Source organism: Meleagris gallopavo, chromosome 19, assembly GCF_905368555.1.
Source record: "Meleagris gallopavo chromosome 19, MGAL_WU_HG_1.1, whole genome shotgun sequence".
Lineage (NCBI taxonomy): Eukaryota > Metazoa > Chordata > Aves > Galliformes > Phasianidae > Meleagris > Meleagris gallopavo.
This window is the reverse complement of record NC_139422.1, coordinates 495,321-522,215: the sequence shown is the minus strand read 5'-3', so window position 1 is coordinate 522,215 and position 26,895 is coordinate 495,321. Positions and strand designations below refer to the sequence as shown.

Genomic DNA, 26,895 nt, shown 5'->3' with positions numbered 1-26,895 from the left:
CTGGGAAGCAAAGGCTGCATTGAGGGATGCTGCTTCTGCCCATGGTGCCACTTGTGTGGCAGAGCTGTGTGTGGGGAGAACAGCCCCCAGCATCACTGCCCCATGGGTCGCACAGCCCCACGCGGCTCCGGGCTGCCCGAGCATAGAGCTGGGCAGGGGCTGTTCCTCGCCTGGACACTGTGAGTGAGAACACACCAAACGAGAGGCGAAGTGCGTGCCTCCACCGGGCTGCTGGCGAGCTGCCCAAGGGGCCCCACAGTGTTGCAAATGTGGTATCTCTGCCTTAGGATCTTTATTTCATTATTGAACTGAGGCTGGCTTTGCCTGTCGGCTGTCCGGGACTCATCTCGATGCATGTCCTGGGCACTTAGAGAACACCGCAGCTGATCCTTGCAGGTTCCTGACCCACAGTCCTGAACCAGCTGTGGGCTTCGGTTCAGCACAGGGACCCAAAGCGATTTCAGGCCACGCAGACAATGCCTGGGGCCTGAACCCAGAGCCCCCGCCTGCCTGCCGCAGTTGTCCCGTGCTGCTCCCTGCCAGATAACTGGGGAATCCGGGGCCCCATGCGCTGCTCGCTGAGTGGAGCGGGCTGGGAAGGCCAGGCGGCGTGCTGGGAACCCAGCTGCAGCCTGAGAGGGCTGGCGAGTGTGTCAAAGCAGAAAAATGTGCTGGGAACGGCTTTGCCCTTGCTCTCTTTGGCTCCTCCTGCACACGCCAGGCGAGGCCAAGTCCTGGGGCAGTGGAGAGTGCGCCGCCAGAGCGTGGTGGGGGATGCCAGGGTGCTGGTGACAGCTTGGCACATGGAGGTGCAAAGTGTGGGGCTGCATTCAGCAGCCCTGCACCGTGCTGGAGTTGTTTTACCTGCCCTGCTGCTTGCACCAGGCTGGTAGTGAGGATGGGTGTCTGGGAGGGACAGACAGACGGGTTGCCCTAGCACTGATGTGCCTGCATCACTCGTCTGCACCCCTGCAGGTTTTTGGGCACTCATCATTGCCCACTCTCCACTGTGGGATGTGGGGAGGAGGGACGGAGCTGTGGAGCTGTGTCTGTGTTCCTGACCCACAGGGCTGCAGTGGTGCCCAGGCAGGTCTGCGCCGTCACCAACAGCTTCCCCCCTCCTGGAAGTACCCCGAGACCCACGTTTGAAGCAAACCTTCCTCAGGGCTAATCCCATCCTCGGGGCTAATGGCAGCCTGGACGCTAATCTCAGCCAAGTTACTGATGGGTGCTGAGCTCCAACCGGAGGAACGGAGCTGCGTGTTGCCCTGCGGGGCTGCTGCGCTGCCCAGGCACTGCGGGAAGGGCACGGCGGGGCGGGCGGCCCGGCCCTGCTGCGGGGTTGTTTTGCAGGCTGTGAGCTCAGGGTTGGCCTTCCCGTCCCCTCCTTCAGCCGTTCCCAGCCTATTCTACCTTATGTGTAGGAACTGGTTTTTCTTCCTGGGCTATTGTTTCCGCTGGATTGGTTAGATCGCTCCAGGCCTTGCTCAGATTTCCTTTCTCACGCTTTTTTTTTTTTTTTTTTTTTTTTTTTTTTTAAATTCCCGTTTTCTGCTGCAGCTTCTGATCTCGCCCCAATTAAAGGAGCAGGCGCTGCTGCCGGCCGGGGGACGAAGGGGGCTCAGCTGTCCTGATGCCCGTCACAGAAGCTCTGGGCTGTGCTCTGATGCTGCCCATGATGTTGCTGCTCCAAAATGGTGTTCCCGGGTCTGGGAGAGCTCTGCCAGGTTAGTGTGACCTGGTCCTGGCTTGAGTCTCCATCCAGCACAGCCTGCACGCCAAGCAAGCACCTTGGGCTTTAGATGCTTCCATTTTATTGTAACCCTATCAACTAAATCTATTTTGTCTCTTTTTAAACAAAATCCCACAGATCCAACACAGTGTCACCGTCACAGGTCCTGGCTCCATACCAACATTCTGAGCTGTGCAGTGGGATGGCAGGAGCCACCCATGGGCGCTGAGCCAGCGACCAGCCGGGCTGCTCGGGGTGCTGCTGTCACTCCCCGCCTGGCTCCTCGCCGTGATGCTGCCGCCGCTCGCGTGCCCTCTTCCCTTTCCAGCCCAAACTCACCCTGCTGCCTTCCAACCACAAGGGCCGGAGGTGAATCCTGGCCCTCCTGGGGTTGTACGTGGTGAGGGTTTGGGTCCGGGCTTGAATAGGGACACATGTACATCCCACTGCTGGCACCATGCTGGGTGCTGGATGGTTGGGCGTGATGAGGAGTAGGACATCCATGTTCCCCTGCCCTGCACACCACAGGCAAGGATGCCTGGGTGCCTCGGAAGATGCTGCCTTCTCACAGGAGGTCTGGCACGCTGACAAGGAAGGCAGGTAGAGAGCTGATGCTATCTGGCTCCAGCTGGGGAGGCAGCGCATCCTCCGGGGGCCTCTGGGGGCCTCTGGATTGTACCACGGGCAGGCTTTGGTTCCCAGATAAAAATAGAAGCTGAAACGTGAGCCCGGCTTCCCCGGCCACCGCCATCACCACCCAGCTCAGCCCCTGCTCGTGTGCCCCTGCCCAGGGCTCTGCAGGAGGCAGCAGGGAGCGGGTTGGGGTGCAAAGACAAGGGCTGGCTGGAGGGAGTATGGAGCAGCTGGCACAGGGTGTCCTGGGCCCTTTGCACAAGGCTGCAGGCTGATCTGGGGAAAATCAGAGCCCTTCCTGGGCAAGGATGGTAGCTTGGAAAACTTGGAGGGTTCAGTGAGGGGTAAGGGAAGAAACCCTCTGGCATATGTTATACAGGTGTCCCCGTGACCCCAACGGTTCTGAGGGACAGCCACCAGAGGAAGCCAGGGGAAGCCGGAATAAGGGTAGCATTTGGCTTAGTACACTGTAAACATAATTTCCTAATGTTTTCCTAGCACCTGCAGAAGAGAGCAGAGCCCCGAGAGTAGTTTCACTTGAAACTGCGTGACCTGGTGCAGAGTCAGAGGGCAGAGCGAGGGCTCTGCTTGCAGCAACGTGTGGCACCTGAATCAGGCAGAAAACAACTTCCAGTAGGGCCAGTGTGCATTTTGGTGATGCCCAGCAGTGCTGTGTGGGACTGCTCGTGAACCGAGGGGTGGATTTCCCTGTAGAAAGAAGAGCTGGACAAGATATTCCTGCTCCTGCAGTGGTGCAGACTATTATGGGATGGCTCAGGACCAGCCCCACAGGAGGTGTGTTCCTTGGAGTCGATGGCTGCAGGATGCCCATATGCGCACCCAGGAGGGTTTCACCCTCGCTCAGAGGTGGATATAAAGCAGGGAAGTTGATTTATGCAGGCAAAAAGCAGAGTGTGAGCATAGGGCTGGAGGAGCCGAGGCAGAGGCGGTCAGGCAGGGGAAGGGAAGGGGCCAGCCCTGGAGCTCCTGGCATGGAACTCACCCTGAAATAAAGCATTGGGGATGCAGAGAAACCTCATTATAAGGTGGTTATTATTGTTCTGGCTTTGTTATTAAACTTGTTGTAACCCCTAGGATCCTGTCCCGGAGCAGCACCCCGTTGTGCTGGGTGCTGTACAAACAGGGCTTGAGGCTACGGTTAAGGTTGGCTCAAGAGTGCTGCAGCAGATTGAGTCTTTCAGAGGGGCTCAGCCCCCACATCTGCAGCTTGCAGCCCAGCTCTGCTAGTCTGTAGGAGAAACCAAGCAAGTGAGGCTTGAGATGGCTGAGACACAGCTGTGGGAAATGGAGGGATGTGGGGAGCATACGCAGCAGGAGCGGGGGGTTGAGCATCTTACTTTTTTTCCCCTGGGAAATTCAGCTTTGCATGTGGGTTTAGGTGCAATGTCGGGTGAGATTCTCATCACTGCAAAGACCTTGAGGTACGGAAAAGGGTTTTTGGTGTCACTGACAATTAAGTCGCCCTCAGTGCAGCCGATTACCCCAGGCAGAGCGATGGCGAGGCGGCAGCAGGACGGGGTTTGTGGTCAGGGACCTGCTGCTGTGAGCACGTGTGTGTGGAGAGGAGTGAGCGCATTCAGTAGTCAGCTGCTGCAGCTGGCATGGCAGAGAATGGCATGGCATCACACAGCACAGCGTGGTGTGGCACTACATGGCACTGCATGGCACGGCTGCCACCACCAGGAGGGCAACCCAAGGGTGCTCCCCAGCGGGCACCCACCTGTTGGGGACCCAAGAGGAGCACGTGCTTATGTGGAGGAATGAGTGAGCGTGCACAGGGAGAAGTGAAGGACGGGATGGCCTGGGAGCTCAGGGCAGAGGTGGAAGGCAAACCCCAGCCCCAGCCCTGCTGGATGCTGAGCCCATTCTGGCAGCCTTCCCAAGCCATATGAGGACTTGTGTGTGCTACCCTTCCCCTCTCCTTCCCCAGAGCAGCTGTGTGCCGGCACGTGGCAACTGAGAGTTGGTTGTCCCAAAGAAGGGAGGCTCGAGAGAGGCCTGGAGCCAGAACGCTGCCCGCCGCAGGTTGCAGCAGCCCTGGCCACTTTTCTGCTCCCTGGGGCTGACCTCCGCTGGCTCTATCTCCCCATTCTTGTCAGCTCCACTAATCTGCCTGTTTCAGTGCCCGTGGTTCTTGTTTCGTGCTCCCAGACAAATGAGGCCCTTCTAGCTGTCAGGTGAGCCTTTCCCAGAGCTTATGCAAATGATACTAATTAAAGGCATTCTTATCTGTTCAATTTCCCACACCTTTTGCCTCCGAGGGGGATAGAAAGCTTCATGTTTTAACTCCGTATTTCGTGGCAATCGGAAGGACTGCCTAGGGAAAGCGTTAGGAAATGCAGCAGGTCACTCATGAGAAGAGCTGGCTTATGCAAGTGTTGAAACACTTTATTATGCATGAGAAACCTTCCAGAAACAGATGACTAACAGCAAAGCGGGAGCAGAGAAAGCAGTGGGAACGCCATGCCGGGCTGGCATGGGATCCCGTGTCATCTTACCAGCTTAGCAGGGTTGGGCTAGGTCAGCACTTGCCTAAGAGACCTCTCAGAGTACCTGGCTGGTGATGAGGGAAGTGATGTTAATGAGTCAATAAACAGAGCCCTTCCCTCTTTGTGAACCAGAATGCCCCGGCGTGATCCCAGGAGCCCACCTGCCTCTTGTGGCCATACACACACCAGTGCTCCTTGCACAGCCAGGGTTAGCAGACGATACCCAGGTTGCCATCCCGTATGGCGACCCATTTCCCAGCATGGCTTCTGCTGGCACCCAAGGCAGGAGTGCCACGTGCAGCAGCAGCATACTGATGATATGACAGTGGATGAGACAAGCTCTTGGCTCTCCAGGGAAGGGGAGCAGCAAGCCCGCTGCTTTCTGACCCCCCCCTTGGACGTGTGGCTGTCCCAGGGCCTGTGCTTGGAGGTGGTCTTTGTACCCGCAGTATCTACACTTTGTGCATGGGGCTCAGAGATGCTAAGGGAAATCCAACCCCACATTTGTTAGAGAAAGAAAAGAGCATCTGAAGATCAGAGCTGTAACTGCAGCAAGAAGGAGCTAGAGATTTGGGAAAAAGCATGAGAAAATACACACATGGAGGAAGATGAGCATGAGGCATCAAATCCTGACTTGTGATTGGAATTTGCCAGTGACGGTTACCTGATTTTCTTGTCACTGACATTCCCGCAATCCCCCTCCCTCCTGGGCAGCCCCTGCTTTTGGCTTCCACAGAGGCAGGCCTGTCTGTGCAATATGACAGCAACGTGGGCAACCTGTGCTGGGCCTGAGCATCCCCCATGCCCAATGTGGTGAGCGTTCCATCTCACTCTGTCCCCGAAAGAAACTCCTGGATGCTCAAGGGCTGTGGTTTCACAACCAGGATGAGAGTTGCAAGCTCTATCCGGAGGAGTGGCCCTTTCACCACATGATATCCATCTTGGAGAGAGGGAAAGAAAGGAAGGGAAGAGGGTAGGCGGTGAGTAGGAAAAGAGATATCACTGCAGGTGGCACTTGGATGGCCCTGTGATATGGCGAGCAGAAGACGCCCAGGGAATTGTCCTGACATGAGCTGCCCTGAATTGCCCCAGAGAGTTCACTCCGGGCACTACTGATGTTGCCCTTTACAGCCAATGTTGGTACAATGAGGATTTCCTAAGCCAGAAGCTCTCCAGGCAGAGAGTTGCATATCACCAGCAAAACCAGTGCCAAGAAGAGCCTCGGCGCTGGTGAGTGATGCTGGCCTGATGTCGTTGTGTCTGCAGAGCGAATGGGAGAAACCCATGCTCCTGGACACCATTATGGGGCCAACTCTTCTACCACCAAAGTGACTCCAGAGCACTTTGTTGGAGCAGCTTTCTGGGATATCAGAGGAAGGACAGGACTGGCTCCTCTCCAGCCAGCACGGCTGACCTTCCAGGTGCCAGGCATCAGCCTCTGAGCCTCCACCTGGCCTCAGGGCAGCTCTCGGGGCCCTTCTAAAGACCCAGAAAGTTTGGCTCCTGAGATCTATTGAACCTGGGAAAGTATGGGGATGCTGAGACGGCCCAGGAGCTCCAGGCTGGTGCATCCAGTCCCTCAAGTCCTGGGAGGTTTGTGTGTCACTGTTGTGCAGTTCCCCCTGGGGGGCTGGGAGAGGCAAGGATCACTGTCCGAAACAAAAAAGCCACTGGCCAGCCCAGCACTGCAAAAGGCATCTGGGGGCCTTGCACTCTTTGTGCCGTGCAGGCAGAGCTGGGCCAGCTCAGGCTGGGGATGTCCCAGCACAGGGTGCCAGCTGTGCTGACTCGCTGTGATGTCGCGGTCTGGGGCCGATGGTGTCACCCCTTCTAATCCCCTTCTAATAAGTCTCGGCGGTGGCACTGCAGAACAGCTGCAAGCAGAGTTTGTGTGTGTGCGGTGGGTGCCGGGCAGTGGGACAGCAACTGCAGAGCTGCTGGTTCCCGCGCTGCGGTAGAGAACTGGAGGGCAGAGGGGAGCAGAAAACAACAGAAAGGGACCATCGCAGGGACAACGGGTCGGGCCGGCACGGACCAGACTCACTCCTTACCCTTGACGCAGACATGGTGAGCACAGACCAAGAGAACACAGATCTCAGCGCCCAGCACGCCCAGCACGGTGATGGGAGCCGGGGTGCACTTGCCTGGCTGTGCTCGGCGGGCTGCCGGCTGCACCGGTGCCCGTGCGCCTGCACGTGTGCCACGCCGGGCGCCCAGAGCCGGCCCCGCTCTCTCTGCCCGCGCCGGAGCTGATTCACACGGGGCGCTGGAAGCCGGGCTGCCGTGGGAAAGCGCACCCGCCATGGCTCCCGAGCGCTGGGATTGCTTCAGCGGGGGTGCAGCCAAGATCCGTTTCACAGCGGGCAGAGCAGATCTCGGCTGGGATTTACCAGTGACTAAGCGTGTGCTGGCAAAGGGCTGCCCTAGCGTGAGAAAGAACGAGCTGCTCCTCCTCGGAGGTGTGCTCGGGGCTGCGCCGGGACGCACGGCCCCAGGCACCTGCGGGGACAGACACCATCCGTGCCGCAGAGCGCGGGGCTGCCGAGCCCTGGGGAGCTGCCCCATCCTGCTCCCGGGCTCCCCGTCACTGGCACTCTCCGCTGCCCTCACGTGCAAACAGTCGTACCAAAACTGCTCCCAGCCCCCGGGATGCAGGAGTGGAGCATCCAGCCCAAGGCCCCCGTGCCTTACTGAGGTGGCAGGCTGCCCTGCTCACCTCGTTTCTTCTGTCTCGTTTTGGCAGGGCGTTACAATAAAAAATGAATTGCAATTTTTATTACAGCTAATTGGCGCTGCTGCTAAGTGGCTTATTTGGCTCCGGAGCGTGCCCTGTGCTTGGGAGCTGAGGATGGGGAAGGCCCAGGGGCTCTGGAGGTGGTGGGGGCACAGAGCCTCCCAGCTGTGTTCGGGAGCCCCAGGCAATAGGAAACACATGGCCACGGTGTATATGGCCCCAGGGGCTGCACCGTCCCTGGGTCACAGCAGTGCTGGATTTCAGCAAAGCAGAGGAATTTTCCTGAGATGGGGCAGAGCAGGGCATGGAGCAGGTGGGAGCCGTGGCCAGAGTGCCCCAAAGTGAGGGCTGCAGGACAGCTATGATGTCAGGGCAGCCGTGGGGCTGGCTGTGCAGGCTGGGACATCCTTCAGCTGCAGAATCCGGCTCCGCTGCGCAGCTTTCTCTTCTCTGCCGTCTTCCAGTATGGATCTGGCCCCCCCGCCTTCCTAGGAGCCGTTCACAGACACAGCTGAGCTGGAGCAGAGCTGGAGAAGAGAGAGTGGAGGTGAGAGGCAGAGGGAACGTGGGCTGTGAGATCTCCAGCTCTGCCTCATCTGAGCACTCAAAGCCTGAGATCAGATCAGATGGGATCAGGCAGCCTGTGCCAGTTATTGTCATGTTGGCAGTGAAATTAGAAAGTGACATCTCCTTCATGATCTGATAACTCAAAGTGCTGATGTGGCCCCTCAGAAAATTGAGGCTCTCACAGGAGAGAGATCTTCCTTCTGCTGTCCCGGGGTTTTGTAGTTTCATCTCCTCTGGTTTTGGGTTTGAATGGGAGAGCCTGGGGGGCTGAGCTGGGGCTGTGTGCTGCCCTCCATCCTGCAGGGCAAGGAGGTGAAGCTGCTGTGGAAGTGGCAAGGATGTGGCTGGGACACCTGGCTGTGGTGGCACAGCTCTGCCCTCCTCAGTCTCTGCCTTCAGGGACTGGAGCCTGGTGTCTTCTGGGGATCAAGCGTTGCTTTTGCAGATGTTGTGAGGCTGCAGATGAAAATCACTCTTCCTGCTGTGGGGCAGAGCTCATTTTCAAACAAATGATCCTTGCTGAGGCAGCTGTGTGGGAAGAAGGGGCATCTTTGCACCTCGCTGTGACCCTGGTGCCGTTCCAGCCGGCACACTGCAAACATGCCGAGGGCCCACATGGTGCCCGCTTGGGCAGTGGAAACCTTTCTGGTTTCAACAGGCTTCGGAGCAAACCCCCAGGCAGGAAACTTGTTCTGGTCGGTGAAGTTATGCACCTGTCTCACTGTTTTCCTTCGATGCAGCGTGCCCAAATTGCTCTGCAAGCAAAAAACAGCCCCTCGAAAAAAATAGCAAACAAAAGGCATTGTGGAACATCCCAGCAATCAACCTGCTGCTTTCTAGCACCTTACAGCGCTCTCAGGGAGGGCGAGAGGAGGCTGAGCATGCCTGGCTGCTGGCAGCACCCTGAGCTCGGTGGGACGTGCCTCAGTGTCCCCACGTGTGCAGTTGGGAAGCCCAGGGATGGGACTGGTGCTCGAGGTTACAGACATCCCAGCCATCACTTCACCATCTGCCCCCCCTCTTTTCCCAGGTGTGCAACTGTGACAAATACCTGAAAGTCCCAAAGGAGAGGATGAGGCAGCTGGTAGAGGGCAGCAGGAACTCCCTGGGGGACAACAACACAGGTGAGAGGGCAGTGGGGGGAGGGCAGGCAGAGATTGGTGTCCCACTGCTGCCCCCGGGGCTGTGTGTACCAGATCTCTCCCTGATGAAGGATGGAGACCCTCAGCACCAGGGTGCAGCTGGGTGTGGACCTGCTGAGCCTTGCCGAGCCCCCCCCCCCCTGCCCCGTTCCCGTTACACTCATACACGTCCCAGCACAGCCTCAGTTTGCCCATCTGCCTGAGCAGGCAGTGCAAGGCATGGGCTGCTGTGTGCTCCTGGCCAGCTGTGGCTTTGCTGGGAGCCACACGTGTGGCTCAGGAACAGTGAACGTGGTGACTTTTCCCATGGTGCCAGCAACCTGGGAGCACTGCGCTTCCAGAAAGGCCGGGGCATCCTCCTGGTGGTTTCTCTGGTGAGGGCACTCACTGTTTGTGTGTACCCAGGGACCAGCCCGGCCTGTTCCTCCAGTTCTGGAGTATGGGAAATAGCAATGCTGTGGTTTGCATTCAGCCGCGTGAGCAGTTTCCCCTTCCCCCATCAGGAGGGGGTGATGGAGCTGGGGGGGCTCACATGGCACGGTTACTTCTCTACATGCCCTCTCTGGGGACCATCAGCTGCTGCACCCTCCACACCCTCCTGTGCAATGGGGAACATCCCCCACATCCCTGCTCCCCCTGTTGCAGAGTGATGGGGTCAGTGGGGAAGGACTCAGGGCTGCAGAAGAACCACACAGGCCATGGCCATGTGAGGGAGCATCCCTCAGGGCAGCCAGCAGCAGCAAACACCTCAGCATCCTCATGGTGTTGGTGTTCTGCTGCCACAGAAACGTGAAATAAAAGCTGACTTGTGCCAGCTGGGCTCTGCCTGAGCTGCAGATGCCAGGGAGCTGCCAGACGGTCCCTCGTGACCCTGTGCTCAGCCACGTTTGGATTTCTGACCCTATTTAGAGTTCTCTGGGTGTTGCTGGGATTCAGAGCATCTGTGTGAGCTGAAGTAGGATGGGTGGAGGGGAGCAGTTCTGCCCCACACACAGCGTGGGGGTTTGGCGCCCTGCTGCTCACCCACATGGGCAATTCATCAGCTCAGATTTATCTCTGGGACCGGGGGCAGACACTCATCCAGCACCCAACCTTGGTAAGAAGCCTCACACCTAGGTTATAGGGAATGTTTTCCCTGACACAGCTGTATTTTCCTTGCATGAGGCCTTGATGGAAGTGCTGAAAGTCACTTCAAGCCCAGACAGCTTTGCCTCATGATGCCTTTGTCCCATTGGGGTGCTCAGAGCAGCTTTCCTGGTGGGCTGTTTGCCCAGAGCAGACTGGGGACAGAGCGGTGAGAGGTGACGCTGCTGTGGGTCCCCACGTGGCACAGGCAAGGTGTGATGTGGCTGGAGGCCGTTGGCAGCGTGCATGCTCCTGGATGACCCAGGTGGATGGGTTGTGTCACAGGCTCTTGTCTGGCCAAGGGAAGCTTCTTGCTTAGTCAGTGTGGTAAAACCATCTGGCATGGTGCCCTGGTGCTACGGGATGCTCTGCCAATGCAGGCAGGCAAAGGAAAAGCTGCAGGATGGCAGCGAGTGGGTGGGGAGCACAGCAGTTCCCAGGCAGGGCATTGGGGTCCAGAGCCTTTTCCTCAGCCAGGGGCTCTGCTCCCTCGTGTCCAAAACCTTGAGGATGGATGCATATTTTCTTACCCTGCTTCCATGATCTACAGCATGTGGCTTTGCTCTGAGCATCGGACCAGTCTGACTGGCACATGGGAAGGACGCATGTTCCCTGTGCCATCCCACAACTGCTTTCACACCCATGGAGCATCCTGGGCCTCCTCCCCACTTCAGCTAGAGCACAGCCCCGGCATGCAGGAGCAGCCAACAACCCTGCACATCTTGGGCTGCTCTGCAAGCAAGGAAGGGGACAGGACCTGCATCAGCCCCCAAGAGGCTGCACCCACAGAGCTGGGGTGCAACTCCTTCAGCCCCAAACCAAGCAACAAGTCTCCTACCCCATGGGGTGCAGCAGGGTACTGGAGGCTTCCACATGGGTCAGGGATGGGACTGAGGACCTACTGTGCAGGACTGGGGGCAGGCGTTATGGCAGGAGCGCACACGGGCCATACAAAGCTTTGCTCCTGCCTGGCTGCCAACTTTGGGCGCAAGAGCCGGTGAGCTTTGCTCCCATGGCGGCACAGCGATTGGAGCTGCTGAAGGTGCCCCTTTGCCTTGAGCTCCTCCGCCCAGCACCACCCTGGGAACGTCTCAAGAACATGGCCTGGCCGCTGCAGCCCAGGTTGCACAACCGCAAGTCCTTTGTCCTTGGCTTATCTGACTTAGAGAGGAGGAAAAGATAACCAGGCATCTTCAGCGCCCTGCAATCCAGTGTGTTTCTCAGGCTTGTAACTCCTCTTATCAAGTTCAATCTTTCACCACGGAGAGGTTTCCCATGCACCTTTGTACTCCAAGAATGCTCCCAGGTCTGCTTTCAGACTTGTGCAAAGTCTTTACGATGCGCGCTTTCTCCAAAACACCCAATCCTTAATTGCCTAATTACGGACGAGTCTCCCATGTGTGTGCGATGACAGCTGGGTGCGGCTGCGGGGCTGTGGGAAGGCTCAGCTTGCACAAGGGCTGCCAAAGCCCGGAGCCTCTGGGGCCAGGCAGGGAGTGCGGCACAGGATCGACTTGGGGAGCACAGGGGGACCTGGGCTGGAAGCGGGGCCGGGGGCAGGATGTGCTGTGGGAACAAAGGGCGGCTCTGGGGATGTTGGGGTTACTCACCGATGGCCTGGCACTGAACCTCCAGGGTGCCCGGGGTGGGGGAGGGGCTGTTTGGTCTGAGAAAGGGAATAGAAACACCGTCTGTCCCTGCTCCCCAGGCCGTCCCGTGCCCCTGTCCCACAGCAAGGGCTCCCAGAGCTGTTCAGCCGACCCAAGGCTCTGCATAATAAATAGGGTGTGGGGACTGCAGTTCACCACTGCCGCTCACCGTCACGGTGCGCTTTGAGAGCCCTGCAGTGCCGGGGGCTGCAGGTGTGGGGTGCACATCCCCTGCCCACTCCAGGCAGAATCTCACGGCTGCAGCTCCTGGCCCACGCTTCTCCTGGAGTCCCTGGGACAAGACTGCTGCAACCCCACCCTGCAGCACCTGAGCTGGGTCCCTGCATGGTGCCCCCTCCTCAGAGCTGCTGGCTCTGCGTCCCACATGATGATGGTGCCGTCAGAATCGTAGACCCACAGAACATCCCGAGTTGGAACGGACCCTCAGGGATCACCGAGCCCAACCCGGCCCCACGCAGCACCACCCAAACCCCAACCCTGCAGCTGAGAGCAGTGTCCCAGTGCTCCCTGAGCTCCAGCAGCTCGGGGCCGTGCCCACTGCCCTGGGAGCTGTGCCTTGCCCAGCCCTGACCCCATTGCTCTGTAAGCCCTGCACAGCCTGCCCGGTTCCATCGTCCCTGGGTGACCCAGGCAAGAGTTGGAGAGGTGAGCGAGAGGCCAAAGGGCTTTTTATTTTCATGATGTTTCATAATGGGATTATTAGTTCCCAAGAGGTGTTTCGAATTGATTCGGTAAGGAATTGCTTTCATTTCTCCTCTGCAGAGCTGCGGTGGGAATGCAGCCTTTGGTGTGAAGCATCCCAGACCTCTTATAACTGTAGATCTCAGAACCACGGTGTGCCAGAAAGCCTCACCCCACCCCCTCCCCACCCCCCCGCACCGAGTGCTGCATCCCGGTGTGCCCAGCGCCCGCGGGGGTGTCACAAGGTACCCCCCCACTGGAGCAAATTGACGAGGGGAGAAAAAATTCCCTCCTTCCCAAAGTTTTTTCCCCCAGGAAAACCATTTCTGTTCCAGGGCTCTGACCTTTTCCCAGCGTGGTTTTCCCTGCAGAAGCGCCCGGCCAGCACCCTGTGCCCATCTTCAAAAGCCCCGCAAAGAATTTGGTGGGAGGGGGAGAGGGGGTTTTACAATCTCCCATTCAAAAATGGTTACTTTGAAGTGATGTAGCATTTTCAACCCTTTGAAGCGCCACAATTAGGGAGGGGGCTGGTGCAGGCCGAAGGCATAACACTGGGTGACTATCACTGCCTTTCTCTCCCCAGGCTTTTAAGGGATGAGCTTTTCCTCCCTGCCTGCCTCTTTCTCACGAGACACCGACCAGGGGGATGGGATCGGGGCGTTTGGGAGTCAGAGGTGTGGCCGGGAAGGAGGGGGGGTCCTGTTTGGCAAGAGCCAGGCTGGCGCCCAGGGGGGTTCGATGGAGCTTGCCCAAAGGGAGAGCAGATTGCGGGGGGTACGGGGCTGTGAGTGCCCTGCTGTGGGGCTGGGATGCTGAGGGGCTGAGATACTGCAGGGCTGGGTCGCTGCAGAGATGGGATGCTGAGGGGCTTTTAGGGGGTTTCATGGTGAGGAAACGTCTTTGCTGTCATTGTGGTGATGGTTGAATCCATCACACTGGGGTCCTGAGAGCAGGCACTATGAATAGAAAAGGGGGGAAAGGGCGTATTTTTGTCTGCGTGCTATGAACTGAGACTGAAAGAAAGCAAGTGCCTGGCCTGGGGTGAGGCAGGCAGCCCAGTCAGTGTGCTTGGAGCTGCAGCACAGAGCCCATCGCTGTGCACCAGGCGGGGGGCTGTCTGATGCCAGGTTAGGGTTGGGGTTGGGGTTAGGGTTAGGGTTAGTCCTCCCACTGGTGGGGAACTCAGGGATCTGAGGAGAACCCCAATTCTTCACCAGATGCCAAAAATTGGAGATAAAGGGAACAGGATTTTTTTGTTCTCTGAAGGAATGAATGTTGGTGTCCCAGGCAGATGCAGAACACAGAGCAGCTCTCAGTCTTGCTTTCCCCACTGAAATTCCCGGTGTGCCGATGCAGGGACGAGCCAGCCAGGAGCACTGGTGCCCTCTCGGGCACGGTTGGCTCCCAGCAAAACTCCCACTGATCCTCGCAAGGGGCAGGTTGGAAGCCCCAGAGATGCCGCTGGAGAGCCGCACGATGCCTTTTGTCGCCTTAATTGATGCTGGGCAGGATGAGTCCCCCCCTGCCGAAATGAGTCATCCCGTAGCAGCGAGCGCAGCCCGCCCCGTGTCCCCGGCTGCCAGGCATCCTGATGGATGAGAGACAGCTCAGCCCTCGTTTCCGCTGCCCGGATCCAACAACCCGCTGTGCCCCCGCCGCGGGGACGCGAGCAGCGAGAGCCCGCACCGAGCTGCCAAAAATGCCGTGGGTTTTGCGGTGCTTTAGTTGCGATGGCAGCGATCCTCCAGCGCGGCGGGGACACAGCCGGGTCGTGCAGGGACAGCGCTTTGGACACGTCCCCCCCCGCAGTGCCCCAGCAGTCACCTCCCAAATGCGTGGGATGCTCCTCCCGAAGGTGCAGCCCGGCAAGGTGGGCCGTTCCCATGGCTGAGCACAGACCTCGCTCATCACACTAGTGGCTGACTGTTTCTCTGTTGTTTCCCATCCGTGCAGGCTGCCCGACGTCCTGCGAGGAGGAGCCCAGCCGGACCCGCAGCGCTGCTCAGCCCGTCGGCACCGCACCGAGAGAGCAGCTGGAGGGCATGGGGTCGTGTGGAGCAGATGTGGGGGGCACAGCCCTGCAGGTGGCTGCCATCCCCCCCGGGGTGCTGGACAAAGCTGAGCTCACTGACTTCTACTGCTGCACCCGCTGCGGGAAGGTGTTCTGGGAAGGGTCTCATTTTGGACGCGTCGTCTCACAGTTTCAGGACATTCTCGTCCCCACGGGGGATGAGCAGCGTGTCTATGAGCTGAGCTGAGGGCAGCACAGGGTGTGGGATGGCTCAGCAGCAGGATGGGGACTGCAGGGATGCGCTCCCCTGTGCGCTTGGGCAGGTCTGTGGGGAGTGGGCTTGGGTTTGTGGTGTAAGGCTGGACAGCAGGCTCGTGTTCTGGGGCCTGCGGGGTGGGGGGGCTCTCACGTTTGCACTGATGTGGTGACGGGTGGCAACACAGCCTCCATGGGAGCATTAAATCAGAGGCACCTGGTGAACAGATCTGTTGCTTTATTTCTGCCCCTCTCCAGGCTGAGCTCGGCAAGAGGATGGCAGAGCTCTCCAAAATGTCAGCAGGCGCTGCCGACCCCATGGCACCCATCGGTGCTCAGCACGCTCACCCTGGAGAGGTGTGTCCCTGTCCAGCAAAGCCCCTCTGCTCTCCATGGGAGGATCACTGAGGGAGGTCTCTGCTCTGTGTCCCCTTCCAGCTGCTGCCCCCAAGACCAAGAAAGCGCCTCCAGTGCCCGGTGTGCTCTGTGGGTGTGGGACACGTGTCTGCGTGATGCCACCCTCGGTCCCGCAGCTCTGGGCACTGCTGGCGGCTGCATCCCGGCCGCGGATGGGCTGAAAGCACTCCGCCCTGTAAAAGAGGAGCATTTGCAAGATTCCTCCCCTAATCCCGGTTAACTGCCAGGCACTGATGTTATTGCTAACAGGGCCCGAGGGGCTCTTGGCTTAAGTGCGACATTTACGGGCCAGCAAAAAGCCTGCCCGGGCAGCTTACACAGCAGAGTCGATGTGCTCTCCCTCTCCAAGTGCTCGCGGCGATGCAATGCCGAGGGCTCCTTCCCCTCGGGGACGTTATACCCAACACTTCTCACTCCCCGAGTCAGAAGGGCATCGAGGCAGCTCCCCACAGCCTCCCAGGCACTGTGCTCCCTTCCTCTCCTCCATGCTGTTAGTGCAGGTGTCCATCAGCCCTACCCAGCAGTCCCTACCTTGCACTGTTGCGGTGCAAATGTTTCACATCATTTTCAAGCAAGTGACAGCAGAGAGGATTTGGGATACAGCCTGTGCCTCCCCTCTGACCCCATCCATCACCAGCAGTGCAGCACCTGCAGGACTGTGCCCATGGACCGGCCAGCCTCGCTCACCGCTCGCTGCCGTGTGAGCTGGTGCAGCAGTTGGGTTTTGGAGCTGGCTGCGTACACATCGGCTCTAAGATCTAAGCACACTTCTACTCACCTCCCAGCCTGTCTCTGGGGGTTCACAAAGCAAAGCCGCACTGCTGATGCACAGCCAAAGATGCCCATGCCTGGCTGCCATCACCACTTTGCCTCTTCTCCCAGCTGTGAAGGATGACAATGCTGTGCTCCCCACGGGGTCACATCCTGCACAGCCACATTGGTTTCCTTTAATTCCCTGTCCCCAGGTGTCCCCAAGCTCCCATAGCCCTGCCATGCCCCATGGTCACCTGGGAGCTGCTGGCCGCTCTCACCTGGGGCTCCCTGACTGAAACTGCTCTGTTTTAGCAACAGTTCTCCCAAGTACCTGCACAGCCCCACGTGAGGTCTGGTGGTTTCCCCTGTGCTGTGCCACCCAGGCTGGCTGCTGGATGCTGCCACAAAGGACCATCCCCACACGGGCAGTGCCACCTCAAGTCGTGCGGTGTGCTGGGGATTATCTCTCCTAATAGGATTAAAATGCCTTATTCTGATCTTGCCCTCAGCCATCATCATTTTTCTATTGATCCTTACAGCTTCCCACTCTGTTGTCTACATTTTTTATTTCATTTTTTCTGCATAACCTCAAGGAATTGTGTTTCATTTCCTGGTTTTCCAGACTTGCGCTCTTTCTAGGTGCTAACTCATTTTTCTTAATTCTCTCTTCAGCTGGAATCAGAATTTCCTCTTCTCTTTTACCGCAAGGTCACTTTTGCAGCAGTTGTGGTGAGCAGCCGCTCCGTCAGGCTGGGCACCACGGGCTGAGCACAGGCAGCTCTGCAGCACTGCCCATGGGCAGTGTGAGGGCACGGCACGATGTGACCCCCGGGTGCTGTGCTGGGTGGGTGCGGGGTGGTGCCCGCTGTGCTCCGGAGCAGAGGACGTGGGGGTGCAGTGAGGTCGTCCCCAGGCAGGGCCACAGTCAGCATCAAACTGCCGAGCCGGGCCGGCCTTGAGCAGCATCCAGGAAGCAATAAATCGTCCGGTTTTCAATGGTGGAGACGGATCAAAGAGAATTAAGCCGGCTTTTTAATCAGCCTGCAATATTGTTTCCCTATCTGGCTTCTTTTGAAAAAATAAATAAATAAGCAAACCTACCCCACTGCCTGCGCTGCAGTAATATTTAACGTTTATCGGGCAGTAAGGGGCCTTTTGTGCTTTTATGGGGCTGTCTGATAGTGCCTTCGCAGGGCAGCGGGGGCAGCTCCCGCAGAGCCGCCCGGTCCCTGCGATGCCACATGAGCGCACTGCTCTGCTCTGCCTGCTGCTGGAGGACGCTGCCGTAGGACAGCGCCGGAGGAGAAGGAAAGCAGCAGCCGGTGGGGACTGCAGGGAGGGGTAGGGAATGGATCCGGTCCCTTCAGTCTCACGACTTGGCTTCACCTTCGGACCCTGAGCTGAGAGCTCGGGAAGGGATGGGGGTAAGGTGGGGGAGAAGGGTCTGGGCTGGATGAAAACGGTGCAAAAAAAGTTTCCTGGGTGGCATGCAGCTGGTCCTGGGGACATCCTGCTCACTCTGCACCTGCTGCAGCAGGAACACAGCACCTCCGGCTCCCCACGCACTGCGTGCTTTGCTGTGCAGCTCTGGGGCGGCTCCGGTTTGCCCTGCAGAGCCCTGAGAACTCACACACCGCATCGGATATCGGGCAGTTCCTCTCCTCGCCTTGTGTATTTCTTGCATATCCTTCGCAGTTTGATGGGGACAAGGTGTTTGGCACCCGGGCCAGCTTTAGTTTACAAATGAATCTATCAACATTGTTCCTCATCAGGCAGGAATGCGCTTCCCTCCCTTCTCCCCCACCTTATCCCCATCCCCTTCCGAGCAAACTTCCTTCCTTGAGCAATCTGGATCGGAAGCCGTGCCGCATACTTGACCGGCTCAAGGAAAGCGGCTCTGCTCCCCGTGCCTTTGTGGCTCACACGGGGCCGGCGGGCGCAGAGCAGACCGGGGGCCGAGGCTCCCCACATGCTATGGATGCTCCACGTGAGCTCCCTGTTGCTCGGTGCCCGTTTCCAAACAATCTGGCACGTTTCCGGGCACGGGCCCAGCCCTGGAGAGCCCGAGGTTGGTTGTGAGCTGCAGGCCCCGTGCAGTGCTCCGTGGGCCGGGGCAGCAGAGAGGTGTCGGTGCCACACGAGGGGACATTTGCGCCCGGAGGATCTGCTCTCTGGGACCGCTCCTTTCCCATCAGCCTGCCAACACCTGGGCACGACTTCCAGGCCAACGCGCTCCCATTCTTTCACGTCATTCCTCACTGCACGTCCTGCAGAGGTCACGGCTGCGTCCCCACCGAGCCCACCCCGACACACGTGGCCTCAAACCCAGCTCGGGAACGGCAGAGAGCCGCGCCACGGGGCCGCAGCCGGAGATCCCCGCACGCAGCCGAGGGCTGAAGCGGCGAGCAGCTCTCCATCTCCGAGCGCGTCAAATCCGGCGGCTGTCCGCCCGGACGGCGTTTTCCCGCTGTCACGCACGGACCGTGCGCTCGGGGCAGGACGGCATCAGCGCCGCAACACCGCCAGCGGGACCGGGCCGGCACCAAGCGGGGTGAACGCGCGGGGTGGGCCGGGGCAGGACGGCGGGATCCTCTCCGCCCGCGGGCACCGTGCCCCCCCGCCGTGACTGCCCCCCCCGCGACCCCCCGGGACGGGGACGCCCCCCGGCCCGCCTCGATCTGCGGCCGTTCCCGGCGGGAGCGCGCGTGCGCGTCCTCGGCCGGATCCGTGCGCTGGGAAGAAAAGCCGCCGCCTTTCCCACGCTCTCCGACACATTTTAATGAATTAAATGGGGGCACGCCCCCTCGCCGCCCGCCCCGCTCCGTCCCCCGCCGCTCCCGCTCCCTGCGCGGAGCCCCCGGCCCTGCCGCCCGAGCGCTGCGGTGCCCGGACCGACCGCTGCCCGCTCTGCTCGCTGCCAGGGAGGGACACTTGCATGGCTGGGGTCCTGCTGCCCTGGTCCGGCCCCGGCTGGGGGTGCGGGCAGCTCCCGCTCTCCTGCTCTCCGACTCGCTGCTGACACCCCGCAGGGTTCTGCCCTTCTGCCCCAAAACGGTGCCCCGGGGGTCGTTCGGGAGCAGACGGGCCGAGCGCCGTCCCGCAGTGAGCTGCTCCTGCTCGTGGTGGGGAGGGACACCGTGGGGTGAGGACAGTCTGGAAGTGCGCTGCGTGCCGTGTGTCAGCGTTACGGGGGATGTCACGAGGAACGTCCCAGGGCACTCCAACCCGGTGCCCCAACGGGAGCGTAGTGCCCGCAGCCGCCGTGCTGCACTGCCATCACATCACATCACATCACATCACATCACATCACATCACATCACATCACATCATCATCTCCGTTAGAACTTTGGTACAGCCATGTTGGAAAGGGAGAGCTCCAGTTTGGGGATACCGAACAGGGTGGGGATGAGAATGAGGATGGGATGGAAATCGAGGTGAGAAGGGGACTGAGATGGGCATGGGAATGGGATGAAGATGGGAATGAGATGGGGATGGAAATGGAAGCGGAATAGGGACTGAGTTGGGGATGATGTGGGGAACGTGATGGGGATTGGGAGGTGGATGGCACAGGAACAGAGATGGGATGAGATTGGGAATGAGGATTTGGTTGAGATGGGAATGGGACAGGGATAGGGATGGGGTGCACGGGGATGTGGATGGAGATGGGTGATGGACACTGGAATGGGAATGGATGTGGATAGCGGTGGGGCTCAGCCTTCCCTCACTATGGGTAAAAGCCACGGGAACACCCCGCGGGACAGCCCGCGCCCCGAGCTCACAGTGATCCCACCCAAGGCCGGCTGCTCCATGTCAGCAGAGCTCAGCTCTTGGCTGATCGGTGCCGTTCAATCCCCAGACCGACGCGGCACACGGCCAGGGGCGGCTGTCCCAGGTGACAGCTGCGGGATCCCGGCAGCACCCCCTGGTTTTACGGCCTCTCCTTCCCCTCCCCGCACCCCTCCCCGTTCGGGCCGGGGGGTCCCCGCTTCTCGCCGCCCTCTGCCATTTGCTCTGCCCCGGACCAAACGGGCACGGTGTGCCGCGGCACCTCGGCTTTCCCAGCACGTTCGGTCGCCGCGTGCCTTTGGCTGCGCTGTTACGGCCCCCTCCGCCCCGCGGTGCCCGCGCACCGCATCCGCCCCGGGGCCGCGCTCCCAGCGCTCGGTCACCGAGCCCCGGGCCGTGCCGAATCGGGCCGTGCCGAGCCGAGCCAGGGGCAGCTCGGTGGCACCGGGCTACGCCGAGGCGAGCCGCGTGAAACACCGCGGCGCGGCGCGGCGCGGCGCGGGGCCGGGCCGAGCCGGGCTAAAGCCGGTGGCGCCGTGCAGGGCTACGTCGTGCCGAACCGAACCGAGCCGAGCCGGCGAAGCCCGGCCGCCCCCAGCAGAGCCGTCTCGCGCCGTTCCACGCCGGGCCGCCCGCGCCGCCCCCTCCCCCGCAGCCGGCGGGCGGAGCCAGGGCGCGCGCACGGGGCGGGGCTTCCTTGGCCCCGCCTTCCGAGGGGAGGGCGTTCCAATGGGCGCGCGGCGTCGCGCCCCGCCCCGCGGCGTCCGTCACGCCGTGCCATTGTTATGCAAATAAAAGCGGGCTAAAAGGCGCGCCGCGGGCCGGCTCCGCTCCAGAGAGGCCCGGGCGCGGCGCGGCGCGGCGGCGGAGCGCGGCGGAGGGGCGGCGCGGAGCCGCTGTGCGCCCGCAGCCCGCAGCGCATGCCCGGCCGCGCGGGGTAGCGGCGGCGGGAGCGCCGTCCATGCGGGGCGAGAGGCTCGGCGGGGCCGCGGCAGCATGAGCCAGAGCGACGTGTCGCCGTGCGCGGCGCCGCCCAGCCAGCGCGTCTTCCAGGAGGCCGTGCGTCGCGGCAACACCAAGGAGCTGCAGTCGCTGCTGCAGAACATGACGAACTGCGAGTTCAACGTGAACTCCTTCGGGCCCGAGGGGCAGACGGCGTTGCACCAGTCCGTCATCGACGGCAACCTGGAGCTCGTCAAGCTGCTCGTCAAGTTCGGCGCCGACATCCGCCTGGCCAACCGCGACGGCTGGAGCGCGCTGCACATCGCCGCCTTCGGGGGCCACCAGGACATCGTGCTCTACCTGATCACCAAGGCCAAATACTCCGCCGGCGCGCGGTGATGCCGGGCCGCCCCCCGACGCGTCGGAGCCGCTCGGACCGCGCGCTCCGTGCTTCCGCCCCGCCGCTCAGCCGCTTCCGAGTTCGTTGTTTGGTTCGGTTTGGTTTTCCTTCCGAGGGTTGTTTTCCTACTGTAATTTTTTTTTCCGTCTACCTCGGCTGCACTCACAGTATTCACGGTTTCAGTTTGACGTCTGCCCAGATGCTTTAAAACTCTCCCACCTCCCGGTGATATTTAATCCTCCCCCCGACCCCTCACCCGTCCCTCGGTTTTAAAGCACTCTGCCGCAGAACGAGTTCATTTCAACACTCCGCCCCTCCCGTCCCCCCGGCGCTGTAGCACTGCAGGTGCCCCGGCCCGGCGGCTCCGGGCTGATCTCCTCCTGCTCGGTTTTTTTTTTTTCTGTGTTTTTTTTTCCTGAGGCAATTCCATTGGATATGACAGACGTGCCCTGCCTGGTTCTTTTTTTTTTTTTCTCTTTTTCCCCTTTTTAAGTTTTTTTTCTTTTTCTTTTTTTTTCTTTGGGGGTGTCCGAAGAAAGTCTGCATCCTCAGCCGGTCCTTGAATCCATTTAGCACACGTGAGACCACGGGAAAAGACATTGAATCCTTCCTCCCGGCGTCGTGCGTGTGTGTGTGTGAGGGGAGGAGGGGGGGAATCAGCAAATCCTGAACTTATTTTTTAATTAAAAAAAAAAAATTAAAAAGGAAAAAAAAAATAGGTGAAATAAACTGTAAGAGGCAGAGGATTTGCTTTGCACAGAAGAGGGGCGCGAGCGCTCTCTGCTGCCTCGAGAGGTGCCTGAAAACTACTGAGAAATAGTTTGGGAACTTTGGTTGTCGTTCTTTTGGTGAAACTTGGGTAACGCTTCTCAATGCAGAACGATCCCTTTGTGCGTAGAGCCCGCCCGCCTTTTATATGGTGTGTGTGTGTGTGTATATATATATATGTGCCCGAACCGAGATATATATATATTTATAAAGGAAAGGGAGGGGGACGAGCGAGCCGCCCCGATCGCATTTTGAAGTGACTGCACGTCTAATGGCAATGCTGCTTTTATTGCTATGGCACAAAAGCGTCCATTTGGAAAATGCGGAACGTTTCAGAACCCCCTCATCCCTCTTCTGTCCGTCTGCACTAAAGCAACCACTGCCGCCCCGCCCTCGCTCCCCTCCCCCAAACCGTTATGATTAAAAAGGAAAAAAGAAAAAGGAAAAAAAAAAGAAAGAAAATAGTTACCTGCTGGTTTTTGGGGCCGTCTTGAAACTATTTATCATGTCTGTATATTCGTGGGTGACGTTTGTGAGCCTGCTCTTGTCGGATGCCGGCGGTGAGTGTTTCAAATTTTGGGGAAACGCGCTTTTTTCCCCCCCCCTCTCTTTATCCTCCCCGGTCTTACCGTATCTACAGCTCGAGTCTGCCGCTCTTATTTCCCGTTGCACTGAGCGTCCTGCTTTGGCTCGTGGTTCCACCTGCAGTCCGTGCTGTTGGAGGCGCAGCGCTGCAGACCCGATGGAAGCGGAGGAGCTCCGGGTCCGTGCAGCGCCGGCTCCGCTCCCGGGGTGGGAACAAAACCTTTCCAGTGAGGCTGAATTGTTGTTACCGGATGGTTGCACATCTTATTTTATTTTTTAATTGTTTGTTTTTTTTTCTAAACGGATTTGCCACGATGGAAATGTCATAACATTTATGACATGATATTAAAAAAAGAAAGAAAGAAAGAAAAGTGTACTTTAAAGCCAAGTTCTAGATGGATTTTTAAAAAGAAATCTTGGTTATAAACCCGGTCTAAAGGGAGCTCTGTCCAGTGTTGTAAAGACAACGTGATGTAACCCATATTTATATTTTTATAAAATACCTATTGAGACTGTGAATCTCCTGTGTGAATCGCTGAGTGAGGTGAAGAAAAGTATTGTTCCTTTCCAGCTTCCTGGAGCTGTGGACGCGCTGAGATTTTGGAAACTGTACGCTGGGGGGGGAGGGGGGGGTTGCTCTGAAATTGTGAGTTGATGTATTTTTACATCCCTGTGTATTTTAATGAAAAGCTGCTGCCCTCCCTCGTCCCTCCAGTTCCAATGTTCTATGCAACCCCGCGCCCCCCCACCTCTCTCCATCCTGAGAAGTGAAAGGGATGCAGATCGAGTCAGATATAGAAACGAGGGCCCCCCCGCTCCCCCACCCCCCGCATTGGCTCATAGTGCTGCTGACCCTCGTGCCAAAGTGGGGGGTACACGACAGGCAGGCGGGGGGGCCCTCCGTGCGTGGCTGCTCACCTGATGGCGGTCGTCTTCTTAATTATTATTATTATTTTTGTAAGAAGAATATATTGATAATGTCAGTGGAATAAGCAGACATTGAAGCTGATGCACAGATTGCTCCAGAAAGGAGTTTTTCTGTAGGTTTTTCTTTAGATGCGAATACCTTTTTTAATTATGTTAATTAATGTTAAGAATTTTTAGGCTTATATTGAAGCTGTATGTGGGTCACTATATGATCATTTCTAACTGGATAAAGTCTGTACAGTACAGCATATTCCTGAGTGTATGATATAGACGTGTAGCCCCAGAGTGCGGAATTTATAAATAAATTTTTCATTGATCTTTTTATAAAAAAAAAAAAATAACAACAAATGGCTGCTGTGTGTTCTTTCCAGTGCGTGGGGCACATGGGTTCCACGTCCCCCTTTGGGTCACTGTGTTCTGCTTGGAGTCCCCAGAGCTCCTCCGGGCTGCGTGTGCCCCAAAGGGTGCTGGGGGGCTTGGGGTCGGTTTGTGGGAATCCCTGTCCCTTGGTGTGTGGCTGAGGGTGCAGCCCCTCGGCATGTGGGGTTCAGTCCCCTGAAGGGGAGGGGAACAGCACACCCCCACCTCCCCTGGTCCCAGTGCTGGGCTGCCGTGGGCTGGCTGCTGGGCTCTGGCCCCATACGAGGCACGGTTCATCTCACAGCAGCACCCAGCTCTGCTCGGGACAAAGCACTGAACGCCCAGCTGCCCTTATTGCTGCAGGGGGAAACCTGGGGCTGCGCTCAGCTCACCCCATGGCTTTCCATCGCACACCTCGCCCCGCTGGAGCTGGCAGGACACGAGCTCAAGGACAGGTTTCCCAAGGAGAAACAGGTCTGGGTGCCCAGGAGCCCCTTTGCAGGCATTTCAGCTGGGTGCTGAGTGCCGATCTCACATCTCCAGCAGTGAGGCTGGGGGTTGTGCATGGGGATGGTGTGGTGCTCAGCCCCCAGCTGCCCCCAGCCCCACTGTGCTGCCTGCAGCCACCCCGCTTTGCAGCGCTCGTCTCTAAAGAAACCAGTCCAAGAAATCTAGGAACTCCAAAGGCTCTCTCTTTGCTTTTCTTTTTTTTTCCTTTTCTATTTCTGTTCCAACGAAACAAAAATATTGGAACGTTTTGTGTCGTAAGCACATTCTTCTGGCATTTTTGTGTGTCCCTGGCTGCGCGTTATTGTCCGCTGGCCACATTACGTAGGTTCTGTTGTTCCAAGAGAAACCAAAGAAAGAATTTGAACTTTCAAGTGCTTCCTGCCATTGTCTTTTGCTTTTGTTTGTGCTACTGACTCCAAAACAGATGGATCGGTCTCCTGTCCGTCCTCAGGGGTGATGGGAAGTCAACACAGCCCCGAGAAGTTTGACAGCTTTGTCTTCTCTTATATTCGCCTTCATTTGTCAAGCCCAGACATCAGAGCGGAATCAAACAACGCATATGGGTTGGGGGGGGGAGGAGGTGGGATTTTATTTGAATTTTGGGGAGCTTAACACAGTAAGTAATGAATGAGAAAGAAAGACAGCGAGTGAGTGAGAGGGAACGGGCTGTAATCAAAATTCAGTACATTTTAAATAGATGCTTTGTTGGGCATTTGTATGACTATGATAATGCCACAGCCTGGAGATCCAAATAGGAGTTACCTTTTTAAAAGCCACAATTGCCCACTGTTGGGTGCTGGGGAGGAGGCAGCAGCAAAGTCTGCCCGGCCCAGCTCTCCTCCTTCCCAGCATCAGCAGTTTGGCACTTCTCAATCACCAACTGCCCACTGCTGGGGTGACAAACTTTGATGTGAGCACAATGGGGCGGTGGGGTGGTCACAGCACACTGCCTGTAGCAGCATCTCAGGGCCGGAGCAGATTACATGAGGCCCTGCAGACACATCCCAAAGGACATTCTGATGTCATTCCATTTTGCCGTGGCCCAAAGTCATGTGGTGTTGGATGTGGGACTGAGCCACATCTGGTTGTGAAGGTTCAGATCCCTCCTTTGCTGGGGTTGGAGGCTGCCGTCCTGTTCCTGCAGTGCTCCTAAGATCACTGTCCCCCATTGGAGCTCACAAAGAGTGGGAGGCAGAGATAGGGATGTAAGGCAGTTCTTGGCTGCTTCTGTTATCAGGTTGCTCTTGCTGACCACAGCACTGTCCTGGTTTGGTTTTCTCTGGGGAGGGCAGCGGATAGGGATTGGGCCTGGAAGTGGGGGAGGCTGCATGGATGGAGGGATGGGGTTACAGAGGGGCTCTGGGGACAGCAGATGAGATGGGGATGGAGGGATGCCTGGGGAAGGCTAAAAGGATTGATGGGAATGGAAGGAGAGATGGAGGATAGAAAGGGTTAGAAGAAAGGGGAATGGGAGTGTGACTAGAGAGACAGAGAGGGATGGGTGGACAGAGGGGATGCTGGGCAGCTGTGTGGGTGACAGGAAGGGGGTGCTGGGACAACTGCATGCGCTGGAAAGTCTTTGCTCAGCCTGAATCCAACACATGCTTAGTGCTGCTCGGGGGCTGCTGCTTTCAAGGAAGGCACTTCCTCTTCTGCACCACACCTGACCTGGGCAGCAGCTCTGGCAGCACACCGTAGCTCAGAGTCGCAGACACCCAGACACAGCATTGGCCATTTGCTGCAGATCCGCCAAGTCCATTCTTGCTTCTCCCCAACCCAACACTCACCAGCCCCACTGTAGGTGCACCCAGCTCAGCTGGATGAGCACCCTGCTTGGGGGAATGCTGGCAGCAGCTGACAGATCTGCAGAGCATTGCTGGGAGCTGAATGGTGTGCTGAGTCTTTGCATAAGGCCTAAAGGAATATACAGTTCTGTCTGGAAATGAGTGGTACAATGGAGGAGAATGCCTGGAAACAGCACCATTCACCTCTGGGAGTGCACTGCAACCTCATTTCTTGTTTTCTCTAGCTAGCAAAACACGTTTCACCTATCCCCAGCCAAAAGTAATGTTATCACATATGATGCAATTGCAAAGATGGCCTCCAAATGTGCCCAGAGCCCTCCCAGGTTCTCTGCACAAGACCAGACCCCTGGCAGTTCACCCCTGCATGCACAGGAGCTCTCACTGGGATGCTGCAGCATGTCAGGCTCTCCTACAGCAAAGCCACAAGAATGGAGTGGCAGCTCCCTGATTTCCCGTAGTGACACCTGAAGCACTCAGCTGGGGAGCTGGCAGAGGAGCTGACGCTGCAGGCATGCAGAGTGCCCCATGGTGAGCAGTGGGATCTTGCAGCAGCCCCAAAACTTCGGAGCACGCACTGGGAAA

General features: G+C 58.2%; 2 protein-coding genes across 5 annotated transcripts in view; both read left to right on the top strand.

Moving 5' to 3' along the window:
- EXD3 (exonuclease 3'-5' domain containing 3) overlaps positions 1–15,287 on the top strand; it is a 245,850-nt gene extending 230,563 nt beyond the window's left edge. For 3 of the 4 annotated variants that reach the window (XM_085239224.1, XM_085239226.1, XM_019621322.3), the window contains 2 exons: positions 9,207–9,300; positions 14,748–15,287. In XM_085239224.1, the coding sequence (XP_085095350.1) occupies positions 9,207–9,300; positions 14,748–15,052 (399 nt within the window). In that variant the 3' untranslated portion in view covers positions 15,053–15,287. The remainder of the gene's footprint in view (positions 1–9,206; positions 9,301–14,747) is intronic. The other variant, XM_019621324.3, reaches the window with a different exon arrangement.
- Positions 15,288–21,012: 5,725 nt separating this feature from the next.
- On the top strand, positions 21,013–23,986 carry NRARP (NOTCH regulated ankyrin repeat protein). Its single transcript, XM_010727574.2, has one exon. The coding sequence runs from the start codon at positions 21,013–21,015 to the stop codon at positions 21,355–21,357; it is 345 nt and encodes a 114-aa protein (XP_010725876.2). The 3' UTR covers positions 21,358–23,986.
- The last annotated feature ends 2,909 nt before the right edge of the window (positions 23,987–26,895 follow it).

What these genes read in the sequence shown, in the direction of transcription:
- NRARP (XM_010727574.2), top strand. Translation starts at nt 21,013, where the DNA reads ATGAGCCAGAGCGACGTGTCGCCGTGCGCGGCGCCGCCCAGCCAGCGC.